Raw genomic sequence first — 15,221 nt, forward strand, 5'->3', positions numbered from 1 at the left:
ATTTTCCAACACAAGGTATAAGAATTTATATATTTTGTAAAAAAAAATATCTATTTTTAAATACAAAAAATAGAAAATGTATTTAAAGGTAACCTTATTAATATATTTTGAAAAGTTCATTTTAAAAAAAAATTTAAATGCTTTATAAAGCCTTTTTATTTCTTCATTCAAAAATAAAATATACTTCTCATTTGTAAAATAGCCAAGCCTTATGGTTTATAATCTTGAAAGAAACAAAGTTAAATTTTTATTATTAGTTTCACCCATATGGGAAGGTGGCAAAGAAATGGAAGGTGGTGGGTCTTCTTGAAATTCCATAATATATGAGTTTGGATCACATGGAAACTCTTCAAAGATAGAGCCTAAAGAGAATTGCAAATGGTCTCATGAGTTTCATTTGTTAAATTATGGGACTTCTACTTTATTACATTCTTATAAAATGCTAAAAGATTAAACTAGGTAAAATGATTTTCATAAAAATGAATTAATTTTTGTTGTTTTTATAATGAGATTTAAGTAGCTATTTTATTATGTCTTTTTTTCTATTCAATTTTAGTTACAATTGGGAATCATGATTAACATTTAGCTATACTTCTACAATATTGTGAGAAAATAAAATTGTTAAGGAAGCATGATATGCTTATGAAACTCAAATCTTGCAAATTTAAGTTTTTAGAAAAATCGGTAATTCAATATGGTATCAAAGCTTAGTTTAGCAGGAGACTACGGGTTTAACCCCCTTCTTCGTCTTTCCGTAATTTATATTTCCCCTATTTGGTGGATGTCTCTCCATGGGGCCACATGTGGTGCAAGCTTAAGCTAAATATTGATAGTTCAAAAATCTCCCATTTGCAAATATTTTCCAATAAGAAGCAACTTAATGGTACGAAGCTGCTATTACATAAAAAATAAGAAAATTGGTAGTTGAAGAAAAATATCCCATTTACCAAATATTTTCAACTGCCACTAAGATGCAACTTAATGGTTAGAGGCTATTAAGTTAAGTTAAATTAAATGAGTATATTAATCAAACTGAATGGTGTCTAATAATGTTAGACTTGATGGACAACCACAATCTTTATGGATTAGAACCACCAACTGAAAGATCCTTTTCTCATCTAAGTCGGACAACAACAATATCAACTGCATCCATTAACGTCCAAAGGAGAAGTGACGTGCCTCGAATGGATCGAACCAAATTCTAATTTCTTATATTAACATTGGCCTGACTAGATGAATTAAATCTTTTAGTTATTACAAACCATGCAACTCATCAAACATTGGCCTTGGCCTCGAATCAAATTCCTTTTCTTTTTTTTTTCTTTTCTTAAAACTTTATTAAATGTCCATCTACCTCATCTTACATGACTTGATTTCTTTAAGTCATGATCACCATACATCATGGGAAACATAAATAAGGTTACACTCTAATATCCTTCTCACATGTAGTCTTTTTTGAGCTTATATGTGGATTTAATATTAGGAAAATTAAATAAGATGAGGTTCGAACAAGTAATCAAAATTTTAATGTCATGTTGGACAACTAATTTTGTCAAAATCTTGCTATTATAGGATTTGGAATTTAAATTATTTAATTTATACAACCTAAGAACGATTATTCTCAAGATTTATCAAAAGAATTGAATTCAAATGAGTAACTAAAATAATCAAATACCACCATAGACTATTGGGCATGAAATTTAATAAAGGGACCAATATCATAGGCGTGGGCTCCCGCCAGTTTATGGCGACATGCAAAAGTACATGCAAGTGGTGATGAGGGTAAATGTATGGGTCCCCAGTGAATTGAAATGGAGAAAGGAGGAAACAACTTGGGGAGGTAAGAAGTATAAATTTCCAAGAAAATGCATGCCTGCAGGCGTGTTGGCAATACATCAGTATGTAATTACTGCAATGGAGAGAGCAGATGGATGCATTTATTACTCTCTACCCACCGCCTTAGCATTGCTATTAAATCTCCTCACACACTCAAGCGACACTCCGCAGCTCCCAGTGCATTTTTTTTCAACCCCACCTTACTCTCTGTTAGCGTCTTTCTATCTCTGATGGCTAAGTTTTGGGTATGTTTCTTGTGTGTGTTGTTGGTGGGGAGTTTAGTTTCAGGCCAAGATGATGATCAGTTTAGTCCAGGAGGGCCAAAGAGAGAGATGGTTCCTGCGATGTTTATCTTTGGAGACTCTCTCATTGACAATGGGAATAACAATAACCTTCCTTCTTTTGCAAAGGCCAACTATTTTCCCTATGGGATTGATTTTGAAGGAGGCCCTACTGGACGATTCTCCAATGGTTACACCATGGTTGACGAAATAGGTGGAAACTCTCTCTCTCTCTCTCTCTCTCTCTATCTATCTATCTATACATATATATCTATCTCTATCTCTTTATATATATAGAGAGGGTACGAAGTGATATATATTAGCCTTTGAACTCCATATTTACTAATACATTGGTGGTATTAGTGCTAAAGGTTCCATGGGACTTCTATTCTCTCTCTCTATCTCTATCTTTATCTCTTTATATATATACATATATAGAGGGTACGAAGTGATATATATTAAGCTTTGAACTCCATATTTACCAATACATTGATAGTATTAGTGCTAAAGGTTCCATGGGACTTCTACTCTGTCTCTCTCTGTTTATCTATTTATGTGTGTATGTGAGCCGGTATCTATTGGGCTATATATTTACTGATAAGTGGTATTAAAGTTTCCAAAGAACTTCTGCTTTCAAAAGGCATAATCAGTTGCATGTATGTGACTTCTACCTCCAAAAAGCATTATAGGAAATCAGACCATTACATAGTCAAGAGTCCATTTCACGGACCAAAGACTAAATGTTAGAATATGTCTTTTGGATAACCCTTAATTAATAAGAATGCCATATAATCTTTTCACATCCCTTGTGAATTTTGATGGTCCTCATATAATAGGCATAGTGAAAGGTAGGATGGACAATGCATAGATCAACAGAAGGTAAGAAAGATGATCCCCTCCCTTCATTTCCCTTTGCATTTCGTTAATATTAATATTGAAAACAAATTTTAATTTACTGATATTCATTTTGATGATGAGTGGTGGGGAGGTTGATAACATATATATTTTGGTGTCACAATACATATGCAGCTGAACAGCTAGGACTACCTCTCACTCCTGCATATTCTGAAGCTTCTGGAGAGGAAGTGCTTCATGGTGTCAACTTTGCCTCAGCAGCTGCTGGAATACTGGACATCACTGGAAGAAACTTTGTAAGTACTTTCATATATGATCTCGTTTGAAAGAGATCAGCTATGGTAGTTCAATTCTGTGATGATTTTGGACACTTGATAATGTAAGATAATACTATCCAGAATGCAATTCATCATCGGTCCAAAATGCTTTGACTGTTTTGACAGTCTTTTATTCATACCGGCATTTGTTTCTCTCTTAAATGCAATTCATGAATGCATATTTAGCAGAGCAGCGTATTGATAATGGCTGTGGCAGCCATTAAATGACTTTCTATACTCACAAGAAATGACAACAGGGACTATGAGTTAGTATGTAGTTGGTCAATTCAATAACCGAAGTAATTAACCATGCCCTTGGATGATGAAATGGGTTGACTCTATTTTGTATTTTGTATTTCCCTTGTTGAATATCAGGTGGGGCGCATACCATTTAACCAACAGATACGCAACTTTGAGAACACGCTCGATCAAATTACCGACAATCTTGGAGCTGATAATGTGGCTGAGGCATTAGCAAAGTGCATATTCTTTGTGGGAATGGGCAGCAATGACTACCTAAACAACTATCTCATGCCCAACTATGCGACTAAGAATCAGTATAATGGCCAACAATTTGCGAACCTTTTGATTCAACAGTACAATAGGCAACTCAATGTAAGATTTATTTGCTTGCCCACTGTCTCTTTGCACCATTCTATATACTTGAGTGTCCATAAATACTGAATTCTTACATGTTGACAGACCCTTTACAATCTTGGAGCCCGGAGGTTTGTCCTGGCTGGGCTGGGAATTATGGGTTGCATTCCAAGCATCCTAGCTCAAAGTCCGACTAGCCGCTGCTCGGACGAAGTGAACCATCTCATTCTACCATTTAATGCAAACGTGAGGGCGATGGTTAACAGACTCAATTCCAATCTCCCTGGGGCTAAGTTCATTTACATTGACGTCTACCGCATGTTCCAAGATATCCTTTCCAACTCAAGAAACTATGGTATTTTTTTCCCTTTTTAATTTCACAATGGCAACTTATTTTTATTGTAGAAAATGTTAATGATCAATTGGTTTTTCCTTTTTCCTTTCTTGCTTTTAGGATTTAGTGTTATAAACCGTGGTTGTTGTGGAATTGGGCGAAACAGTGGGCAGATTACATGTCTTCCATTCCAAACTCCATGCTCAAACCGAGAACAGTATGTGTTCTGGGATGCTTTCCACCCAACAGAAGCCGTGAACATCATAATGGGGAGGAAGGCATTTAACGGGGATAAGAGCGTTGTTTACCCCATGAACATAGAGCAGCTTGCCAATCTCGATCTCGAGCCGAACGAACAGAAACCCTAGCTTGCTGTGCTAATGATCCATGCATGTCTTGAATGTACTTGTTCTATCTATGGGGCTATTTCATTGTTATAAGAGCAGAAATTAAGTGTTAGAAAATCAGAAATTTGTTTGTGGGTGCATGCGTGCTAATTTAATTGGAAGTTGGAACAACTTTTGTCTAGGTTATTGGTGTAATCCTTTTTTCTACAATAGCCTGGTGAGCTTCAACTTCACAAACTTTTTCTTTTTCTGTGGCATATGGACTGAAATCCAAAGTAAAGCTGACGCAAAATTAGGTAGAACTGAGAAATTCCTTGTTCATCAAGACCCAACTTTCTTTCAAACTGACTTAAAATTCTAGTCCAGTTCTGATCCAGCTGAGTTTAGCAAGCAGCGGGCAGAAAATTAAGACAAGAACAGAAATATACAAGAGAATTTCAGTAGTCAGCTATCTTTGGGCTTTAATTCAAATGAAACGCGACATCAAATCAGAGTTGGGTAAAAGGGCACACAAACATATTTATGAGACTCAGCTGCCCATCCTCCGTCACTGTGGGGCATCCAAGCGAGCTTCTGTTGAAAGTTTTCTTTCTTTTGAATTGACTCACCAACATCTTTTATGATTGTACTTGTGTTTGGAGTACTTTCTAAACATTAGGTCTAAACGTTAGCCTTATACAAGAGATTATGCATCATCAACCCCCAGTCTTTGTCTCACTTATTTAGGTATTATTAAGCCATTAATTCTGCCAATCTTCATAAGCTTGGAGTAGTCCCGTGACGATGGGCTTGTATAATAATGTTAGGACACCAACCCACCCGTCCCCATCATTTTTCACTTTTGCTACTCCGCCTGATCTCACAATGAATGCTGAATTAAATGTTACACATTCTTTCTCTCATCTACCTATCCCATTTGTTCAACGTTCAGCAGAATCTGATCCAAATTCCAGCTCAATCCCCTTCCTCTCTACAGTTATCGAGCAGGATGTCACGTGATTGACGCTAAATTTCCTGTACAAGCTCATGAATTAAACATGTCATCTGCAACTCTACGCCCTTTTATCAGCCATGCCAGCTGCCAACTACCCCTGCTTATTCAAATGATCACATGGTCTAGAAGATCATGTCATCAATTCGAATTCAAAATAATTAAGCAAATTAATTACTCACACCATTAGTTTTTTGTTAATGTACTAATTAATATAGGATCATAATATCCTTAAAAAGGGGTGTGAGAAAAACCGATTTAATTGATAAAATTGATCGAGTTGAACCATTCCAAATCAATCAATTTTAGAGGTTTTTAGCACACCAAATCAAACTAAATCCGAAATTAACTTAGATTGCCAATTATTACTAAGCTGAACCAAATCAAACCTATCAATTCCCTCTTTAATTTCAATCAGCTTAGTGATGTGATTTAACAAAAGAAGAGGTCTGAGCCAAGAGCTTTGGCATCGTATTAAACATTTGCTTGCTGTTAAAGAAGTCTAAACTATTAGTTAAGCAGGTATTTCTTCTTTCCCTTTTCATACATGATATTGATTGATTTTCATTGGGTCCCAACAACCTACCTTTTTTATGATAACATCAGTACACACTTTACACACCAATCAATCCGGTATGTGGAATCAACTAAATATTTCATGACAGAAAAATTAATCATATTGAAATTGAGTACCGGTATTGTCCCAAATTTGGTGACACTTGGGACCTTGTGATTGAGATATGTTTCATGCTATTCTTAATGATGGAAGTCTACGCTAGACTCCATTGAAGGGTCATTTAATATTTGATGTGTCAAGGTACTGCATCATGGCTCTCTCCTTTGGCAATTTGAGTAGTGATAAAGAAATTGATTCGGTGTGGAAAGAACATCCAAAAGTTTGGTAGAAAATCAAGCCAATATCTCAAAGATTGGCATGAAGAAAGTTGTTTTAAGATGGAAATTAAAAATGCGTTTTTATAGTGATTTTAGAAAGTATTTTTAATTTTTTTAATATTTAAAAGAAAAAATAAAATTCAAATGTTATAAAGACGAGCCATCTTGCATATGCCTTATTTTCTTGCATGGAAACTATGAGGATTCTTATCATATATTCAATGCCCCAAGACTTAGTTTTTACTTTCATTAGATTGAGAGACCAAAGATCATTTATCTCATTACTAATACTGTTATCCATTAATAATTAAGTCTCTCTCATAGATATTGTCATTTCTAGGACCAAACCCGTAAAGCTTTAACATATATATTTAAGTGGAAATCACTACAGCATTCCTAACTTCTTTCCTAGTCCTACAAGCACCCCTCATGCAAGTATATGACATCCTTATTGTCGCGAGCATGACATTCTTCTAATGTTTGGTAAGATTGTTGGTTAGATATATAGAAACCCTTACGGCGAGACAGACTCTCCACCTCAGAGTGAGAGATTGTCTCTAACTAATTGTAATGATCTGCTCCCTCCCATATAGATAGAATAGATAACATTTATATAAAAGGGAGCAGATTATTTTATGTCAAAGCATGCATGATTCCTATATGGGTAGAAAGGTGAAGAAGATAGCAAATGATGATAAAAAAAACCAAGGACAGATTACCTGCTTGAATTGAAAGAATATAACAGCCAACGGAAAATGTCAAAAACACTAACAACCCCAGCATTTACACTGGAAAACAGCTTGAAATTAAAGCAAATAAAACCATTACTTCTGCTCTTAAAATAAATTTAAGAAGTTCCAAACTCTTAAAGCATGGCCAATTGCTGTATATTTATGGGGTAAGCATAAGATTGTGATTTGGAACTGAATGATTTCTTGGCCATTATGATGTTGGCGACGTCGGTTGGATGAAAGGCGTCCCAGAAGATGTACTTTCTGCGGTCATCACAAGGTTCTTGAAGGGGAAGACAAGTTATCTGTCCGTTATTTTTTCCCACCCCACAGCATCCTTTGTCTACTACTTCAAATCCTGCACCATTCATACTCAAAACATGGTTAAAAAACAAGCATATGTATGCCCAATCCTCCTTTTAATTTATTAAACAACTATCCAAATTCACATTTTTTTTTTATGCTTATTAATTCCTCCTTTTTGACGACCTTGTTATTGAATGTCATATTTGTCAGACAATTGGGTTATGAAGATTAGAACTTCATAGAACCATGAAAGAAGTATAGTAGATTAGGCCATAGGGATCAATTAGAAGGAAGATTAATTGGGGGAAGTAGATTACCATAAGTAGCTGCATTTAGTACTAGGTCTTTGGAGTTTTGGAATGAATCCAGGTACACAAACTTGGCTCCAGGCAATTGACCATTGTTGAATCGATCAACCAGCTTTCGAAGCCCCGTGTTGAATAAATTAATTGCGTTGTTGATACTTTCATTGCACTGGCTACCACTACCATTAAATCGGGCCAGCTGATATGGTATGCATCCAATTTGGCCAACCGAGGTCACAACCACCTTACGAGCTCCCAGTTCATATAATTCCTAATCAATGAATAACCATGAATTCACATTTTCATCTCCAAAGAATAAAATGATAACTTTTCTAAAAACATGGCTGATGTTTTACAAAATCAAAAGCATTTATATACTGAATCTTTACATAAAGTACTTTTGAAACATTTTAGAAAATATGGTATTTCTCAAAAGATATGCTACTTAGATTAAGAAGTTACCGTTAGCTGTCGAGAGTAGTCCTGAAGAAGTGCAGCAGCATAAGCCTTTGTGGTGTAATCCGAACCAGTTGAATAGAAATCGGGCATGAAATAGTTGTTAAGGTAGTCATTGCTTCCCATCCCAGAATAGAAGATGCATTTACTAAGATAGCTGTTTAGAGCATTGGTATCTCCTCTGAAAAACCGCCTCATCTGCACAACTGTATTGGCAAAGTTGGAAACCTGTTGGTTCATGGGAATGTGATCTCCCTGCAAATCAATACACAAATCATATCATTATAAACATTGTGAACAAATTATAAGACACCATTCAGGGATTTAAGTAGGCTTTTCATTTAGGTTTTAATTACCAGATTGTTGCCGGTTTCATCACGAATACCAGCTGCTCCTGATGCATAATTCACTCCCCCAAGTAGTGCAGGTCCCCGGGTTCTCGCATAAGATGGAATATAATTAGAAAACCCTAGAAGTTGAGCTGCAAAAATTGCAAGAAAAAGGCAGATACATGTCAGAATAAACCAAAAATCTAAGTGTTTGATTAACTTTATGGATAGAATAAATACCATTTTATTCATTTATTTTACTGAAAGGAAGTTGAATGGAAAGTATTGGAAGAGAATGCAAAAACATTTTTCTAAATACAATTACCAAGAGCATCAACATAAGTTCGACCATTAGTGAACCGGCCAGTGACTCCTTGAGGAAAGTCAATGCCGTAAGGTCTGTAATTAGCTCTGGCAAGTGTGAGGATTCCATTGTTGTTTCCATTGTCCACCAGTGAGTCACCAAAGATGAAGAAACAGGGCACTTGGGGCTCTTGTGCCTGTGAACAAGCTCTAGCACTGAGCCAAAGCAAGGCCAAAAAACCCGAAAAAACTAACTCACTGGAACTCCCCATGTTGCAGCAACCTTAGAGCTTGATTGCACACAGAAAGCTTAGCTCCAAGTATGAAGATTTATAGTAAGGATTGTGGTATTTTGCTATTATGGGGTTCATGTGCTATGGCCTTATGAGATGGGGAAATATGGAAAGAGCCCGTGAGAGTAATGGGAAAAAGCTTTTAGTTGTAGATCATGTGTTATTTTCTTTTGATGAGCGGTGATGGAACGGTGACATCTCGTGACCAACAAAGGCTATATGTAAATACAACATGACAACTATTTCAAAAGAAAATGCCTTGCCTCCTCACATTACTTATTTATTTATTTATTGAATACAAAGTTTAAGGAAAAATAAAGCTACAAGAAAAAAAATTAAAAATTAAAAAAAAAAAAAAAGTGTAGAGATAATAATCATTTCATATATTTCTCTAAATTTATTTTTCTTTTTCTCTCTTTAGTACCAAAGAGGAATATATATACGAAGGAAAGAAAAAAATTATTTGGTTAAGGGAAAATAATAGAGAAAGAAAAAAAATGTTATAAAAAAATTATTTTCTTATATTTGGGTACATTGTATAAAATATAAAAGAAAATTAAATATAATTAATTTAAAATTTATATAATTTAAAAACAAAAAATTATTTTTAAATCATATAGCCAAACAAACTATAAACATGGAAAGAGAACAATATCATAATTTCTTAATATATATTTTACTTTAGCATAAAAGAAATTAGTTATAAAACATTAAAATGTGCAATGTTAGATAGCATGATTTCTATTTTTATTTTCAAAGAAAACATAATGAGTTTTTAAAAAAACATATTTAAAGTCTCTTTGGTAATTGTTTTTGAATATAATTTTGAAAAATAATTTTTAAAAACAACTTTTGAAAACTATTCTCTAATTTTTGTAGAACAAAAGTCCATTTAAAAACTTAAAATATTTTTAACTTGTTTTTAATATTTTTAAATATGTTTTAAAAATAATTTTTATTTTTAATCATTCGTGTATAATTATTTTTTAAAACAATCCTTAAGAAATAATTGAAAACAATAAAAAATAATTAAAAAATATTTTCTGAAAACACCATATTTTCTATTCTTAATAATAGAAAACAAAAAACAGTTTTTAATTATCAAACATATTTTCTATATTTTTTGTTCTAAAAAATGGAAAATCATTTTTTAAAAATAATTCTCAAACAGACCCTAATATGTTTTTTCATAAGAAGATTAATTTAGTGTTTTAAATATTTTTTAAGAAAAATGAATAATATTTTCTAAAAGGTTGAAAACAAATAAGTGAACAAAAGGTCATACACATTATAAAAGTAAGATTAACACTATAAATATAAAAGAAATAAAAATATAAAAATATAAACAAATATTGATATTGTAATGTATATTTGAAATCAAACACTTTCTCAAAAGTGCTTTATAAAAATTTTATCTATTTATTACATTATAATTATTACGAGAAAATAATTTATTTTATATTAGAAAATAATTCATTTTAATAGATTTATCATAAGAATATTAAAATGTTTTATTACTTCATTATAAAATAAAAATATAATTAAAAAAATAATGAACAACTATAAGATAACTTGAATAAGAGAAAATGGATTTGGTGGGTTTATTTTCCAAGTCGTGTAAAATAATTATTTATAAGCAAACTATAAAATATATTTTCTTCCATGATGTCAATAAAATAATATTTCTTGATATTATTTTTTTATTTTTTTGGTTTCTTTGCTAAAACCTTTTATTTTGATTGTTCCTCGTTCGCTTCTTTTATTTTTAATTTTTAGTCCTTAATTTTGTTTCTTTTTTAGAACCTTCTATTTTATTTGCCCCTCATTTGTGATTAGAAAGTATTCTTACAAATGATAGAGGCTTATAAATCTCAAAAATTCATAACTACCAATCAACACCCAAAACAATAATATAATTTGTTTTTGGACTTAAATTTTTTTTTCTATATATTATTTATTATTTACATTTTTTGACTGTATAAAAAAAGTTAAAATACTTAACTTTTTGTTTGATGTTAAAAATAACTTATGGAAACAACCAAAACATAATATCAACACAACTTTCACCTTATTAATACTTAATGCTTAATAAAAATAAAATAATAAAAAATAGTTTAATATTTAATACTATTAAGTTATATTTAAAATTAAAATAAAATTTATTTAAATTTAAGTTATAAAAAAAAAAAAAAAAAAAAAAAAAAAAAAAAAACAAACAAACAAATAGATATATGAATTAAACATCGATCAAAATATAAAGAACGTATTTTATTAATAAGGTTTTTACTAAAATTGATCGCAATCAAACTTACTAAAAAAACATAAGATTTAAATTTTTCCCTAAAGCCTTAGACTAGGTGTAGACCCCATTTTAAGAGCCGAGGAACTTTTAGTTTTTTTTAATATTGGAAGGGTGCTTTCTCTTCACCAGCAGCTGGCAGCACCCTAGGTAAGTGGGGGGACCCCTTCCCGACACATGAGAGAAGCTGCATGGACCGGCATGGAGATGGCAGGGGGCCATGCTGGTGGTTGGCAGACGACGTGCTCGCTGACGGGTGAATAGGAGAGCCGGTAATGGCTTGCGGAGGAAGACACAAACAGGGGGATAAGAAAGAAAAGAGAGAGATTTGGAAGGGGTTCGGGGGGGGGGGGGGGGGGGGGGGAGCTTCAGAGACAGGTCACAGCCAGGGAGAGAAGAAGTGGAAGGAGAGCTGTCTGATTTCTTGCCCACCTAGTTGGAGAGAATTATTTCGAGTGGTTTAGCAGCTCAACTTTATTTTGCTAGAGTGGAGTATTTCCAGGTATGTTTCTTATCCATCTCTATTATTCTATTGCTATTTTGCTCTCCTCAGTTTAGTGCTGGGTATTATTTAGCTATTTGTGTGTGAATATCATGTGGCTACTTTTGCTGATTTCTAAGTATTCACTGGACTCTGCCATTTTGACTCTTTCCCTATCAAGCTTTGTGTTGTAAAGGAAATGCTGGCTAGTATTATTTCCTTCTTAAATTGACCCTTCCAATGGCGCTAACTGCGAGCAAGTTTTCAAGTAGTCCTGTGGCGACCGACAGTACAAGTATCTCTAAATCGCGAGAAACTATTTTCTTCATTTTCCAAATCAATAAAACATCGTGGGATGCTGTCAAGTAGCGTAATATATTTCTTCCCACCTTATTCATTTTCCTCCGGCAGGCAACACCACACTCAGACTCTGCCACGTTTTACTTTACCGCAAATAGACTTGGTTTCACCCCAGAATTTTTAGAACGTGTCAAGCTTGTTACTTCGGTGGCATCACTAATTGGTGTTGGACTGCATAATGGTTTTTTTTAAAAGATGTTCCATTGCGGAAGTTTTTTTTTTTTTTGTAACTACAATTTTTTTTTGGCTCAGCTCTTGGTCTGACCCAGCTGTTTGGGGTCACCAAGGATAGCTTTGATAATTTAGTTTTTTTTATAATCCTCTACAATCTCAACTCTCTGTTGCCATTGCCACTCCTGGGCCTCCTTCCTCAAATTTGAACCCAGATTGATCAGAAAAATGAGGCCATCCTCTTGCCTATCTATGGATAACAACGGCGTTCTCTCAGGCAAATGCCATGACCTAGATGCACTAAAAGAACGTTTGCTGAAGGGGACCACAGAATATCGTTCAGAAATGGCTAAAAGCAGGGAACCCGACATGCCCTCTAATCCAACGGACCCGGACCAGTACAGCCATGAAGACCAGAATGGGGGTGCCACTATCCAGAATTTTTCACCGTCACCACTCTTCTGAGCTCCGCTGCATGACACGCCCCAACCCATACCCGTGATCATACTCAACTTTTTATCTCCCTTAAACCACCCACTGAACCTATTTCCCTTCGATCACATCCTTTTACACCCATCTAGCCTTTCAAGCCCATACCCCTCATCAATCCTTCGGTCCTTACCCATTTAGCTTCATCCCGACATGCATGAATACCTACGTCACAGCCACCCTCCTTTCTCTATCCATCCATGTCCACCTCTCACAATAGCAGGATACCCATGCATGCCACCACCTTTTCTCTCTCTACACTCTCAACACCCACTGCCCGTTTTCTCACACTCATCCTCACGCCCATTATCCAACCACCCCGCTTAGCCTTCCTTCTCATACATACACTCATCAAACCACCCCGCATGCCCTTTTGTTCTCGGAGAGAGGTTCTTTGTTTTTGTGTCAATGCTACTGCTCCTGGTGTGGTGATGCAAGTGGTGTTCTTTGGGGTGGCGGCGGCAAACGGTATTGATTTGAGTGTTCAAAATACTTGTTGTTGGGTTTGGAATAACAAAGAACAACAAAAGTCAGAGTGAGAGAGTTCAGCTTTTGCTTATGGAATTGGCGTTTTTGAATGAATTGAGGGCTCGGGTCAGAGCCTCAGAGGGAGATTTAAGCATAATTTATTCCAAAAAAAAATGCATGGGTCAAGGAGATATTATGGCGATGCTTGGGTCAGCTTCTCATTATATGTAAGGGGGAATGGCTGGGTCCGGGTCCGGGTCTGGGCCACAGCCTGGATTACCTGGATCCTCGGGAAATCGTTCATTAGTTAATCCGAGCATGCCATATCAGCCCAAGTCCGCATTGGCCCAATAATTTAGCTCGACATGCATGCTCGGGGGTCATAAAGAGCGTTCCAATCAGTTCCGTTTTTGGTTCCTATCAGCGCCATTCCATCCTAAGCCCACTTCCAAAGCCCACTTGCTCCACTTACTTTCATGCATGCATGCAGTGGAGAGTGTCACTCATACATATATATTTGTTTATTCGTACAACCTCTTCATTCTCAATATCAAGCTTCAATCCTCACCCTTTTAACTTTCAAATTTAATTGTCAAAATCTTCATTTTCAAAGTTTCATTTCCCAAAATCCTTTTCTAATTTTTAAGAGTTTCTATTTTAGAATGTTCTTTTTTTAGCTCCCCATTTCCAGGGTCAATTTTCAAGATTCAAGATTTTAATCTAATTTCCGGAACTCAAACATCTTCCCAAATTAATCTTCAATCTCAAATATTCGACTATTCAATTTCATACGTTTAGATATTATGTTTTTCAATTATTATTTTTATCTCGTATATCTTTATTTATCTCATTTAAAAACTCCAATCATTAAAATTTCCCTTCTTCAAAAATCCAACGTCATAATTTAATCTTTCAATCCCAAAAAAAATACTACTATTTGTTCAAATCTTATTTTCATAAATTAGAATTATAATCCCATTTTCATCTAGTTATTTAAAGTCTAATCTTTCAAAAATTCCATATCGTAATTTGATTTTACAATTCTAAAAATTCCACAATTCGTTTAAATCTTATTTTCATCAATTAAAATTATCCTCTCTTATTTATCTATTTATTTAAAATCTACTCCTCCGAAAATCCCATGCCTAAATTTAATTTTTCAATAATTCGCTTAAATCTTATTTTCATTAATTAGAATTATAAATCCCGTTTTTATCTAGTTGTTTAAAGTCTAAACCTTCAAAAATCCGATGTCCTAACTTAATTTTCAACCCTAAAAATTCCACTATTCTTCTTTATTCGTTTAAATGTTATTTTCCTTGAGCAGAATTGTCATCCTATATTTATTTACTTATTCAAAGTCCAATTCTTCAAAAACCTGACTTCCTAATTTAATTTTTAATCTCACAAACCTCACTGTTCATTTTCATCCGTTCCAATATCGTTTCGATTAATTAGTAGCATTATTCTATACTTACCTATTTATTTCTCCTAAAAATCTCAATCATTAAAGTCTAACTCTTCAAAATTCCGATTTCTAAATTTAGTTATCTGAAATTCCAATTGTCCTATCTCTGAACTTAATTTTCAATTTCCCATGCCCTAATCCCCGTATTTATCCCGCTACTTATTGTTATCGTTATCACTATTATTTTATGCATTATTTCTATAAATTCTGCCTTCGAATGATTTCCAAGATTGCCGACTTTTTTATAAATCGACTTTCATAATCTCTACTTCTCAAATAACTTACAATTCTGATTTCTTTCAAAATTTAA

The 15,221-nt window shown here is 34.1% G+C and overlaps 2 protein-coding genes across 2 annotated transcripts; one reads left to right on the top strand and one right to left on the bottom strand.

Moving 5' to 3' along the window:
• Window positions 1–2,019: 2,019 nt before the first annotated feature.
• On the top strand, window positions 2,020–4,804 carry LOC117906089 (GDSL esterase/lipase At1g71691-like). The gene is made up of 5 exons (XM_034819036.1): window positions 2,020–2,331; window positions 3,147–3,268; window positions 3,665–3,904; window positions 3,992–4,241; window positions 4,341–4,804. The coding sequence occupies exons 1-5, from the start codon at window positions 2,067–2,069 to the stop codon at window positions 4,586–4,588; spliced, it is 1,125 nt and encodes a 374-aa protein (XP_034674927.1). The 5' UTR covers window positions 2,020–2,066; the 3' UTR covers window positions 4,589–4,804.
• A 2,337-nt stretch (window positions 4,805–7,141) lies between these two features.
• On the bottom strand, window positions 7,142–9,171 carry LOC117906365 (GDSL esterase/lipase At1g33811). Its single transcript, XM_034819357.1, has 5 exons — window positions 8,905–9,171; window positions 8,607–8,731; window positions 8,257–8,505; window positions 7,807–8,065; window positions 7,142–7,541 (listed from the first exon to the last, which is right to left on the bottom strand). The coding sequence occupies exons 1-5, from the start codon at window positions 9,152–9,154 to the stop codon at window positions 7,318–7,320; spliced, it is 1,107 nt and encodes a 368-aa protein (XP_034675248.1). The 5' UTR covers window positions 9,155–9,171; the 3' UTR covers window positions 7,142–7,317.
• Between the last annotated feature and the right edge of the window lie 6,050 nt (window positions 9,172–15,221).

The sequence above is a fragment of the Vitis riparia genome, chromosome 18 (assembly GCF_004353265.1).
Source record: "Vitis riparia cultivar Riparia Gloire de Montpellier isolate 1030 chromosome 18, EGFV_Vit.rip_1.0, whole genome shotgun sequence".
Classification (NCBI taxonomy): Eukaryota; Viridiplantae; Streptophyta; class Magnoliopsida; order Vitales; family Vitaceae; genus Vitis; species Vitis riparia.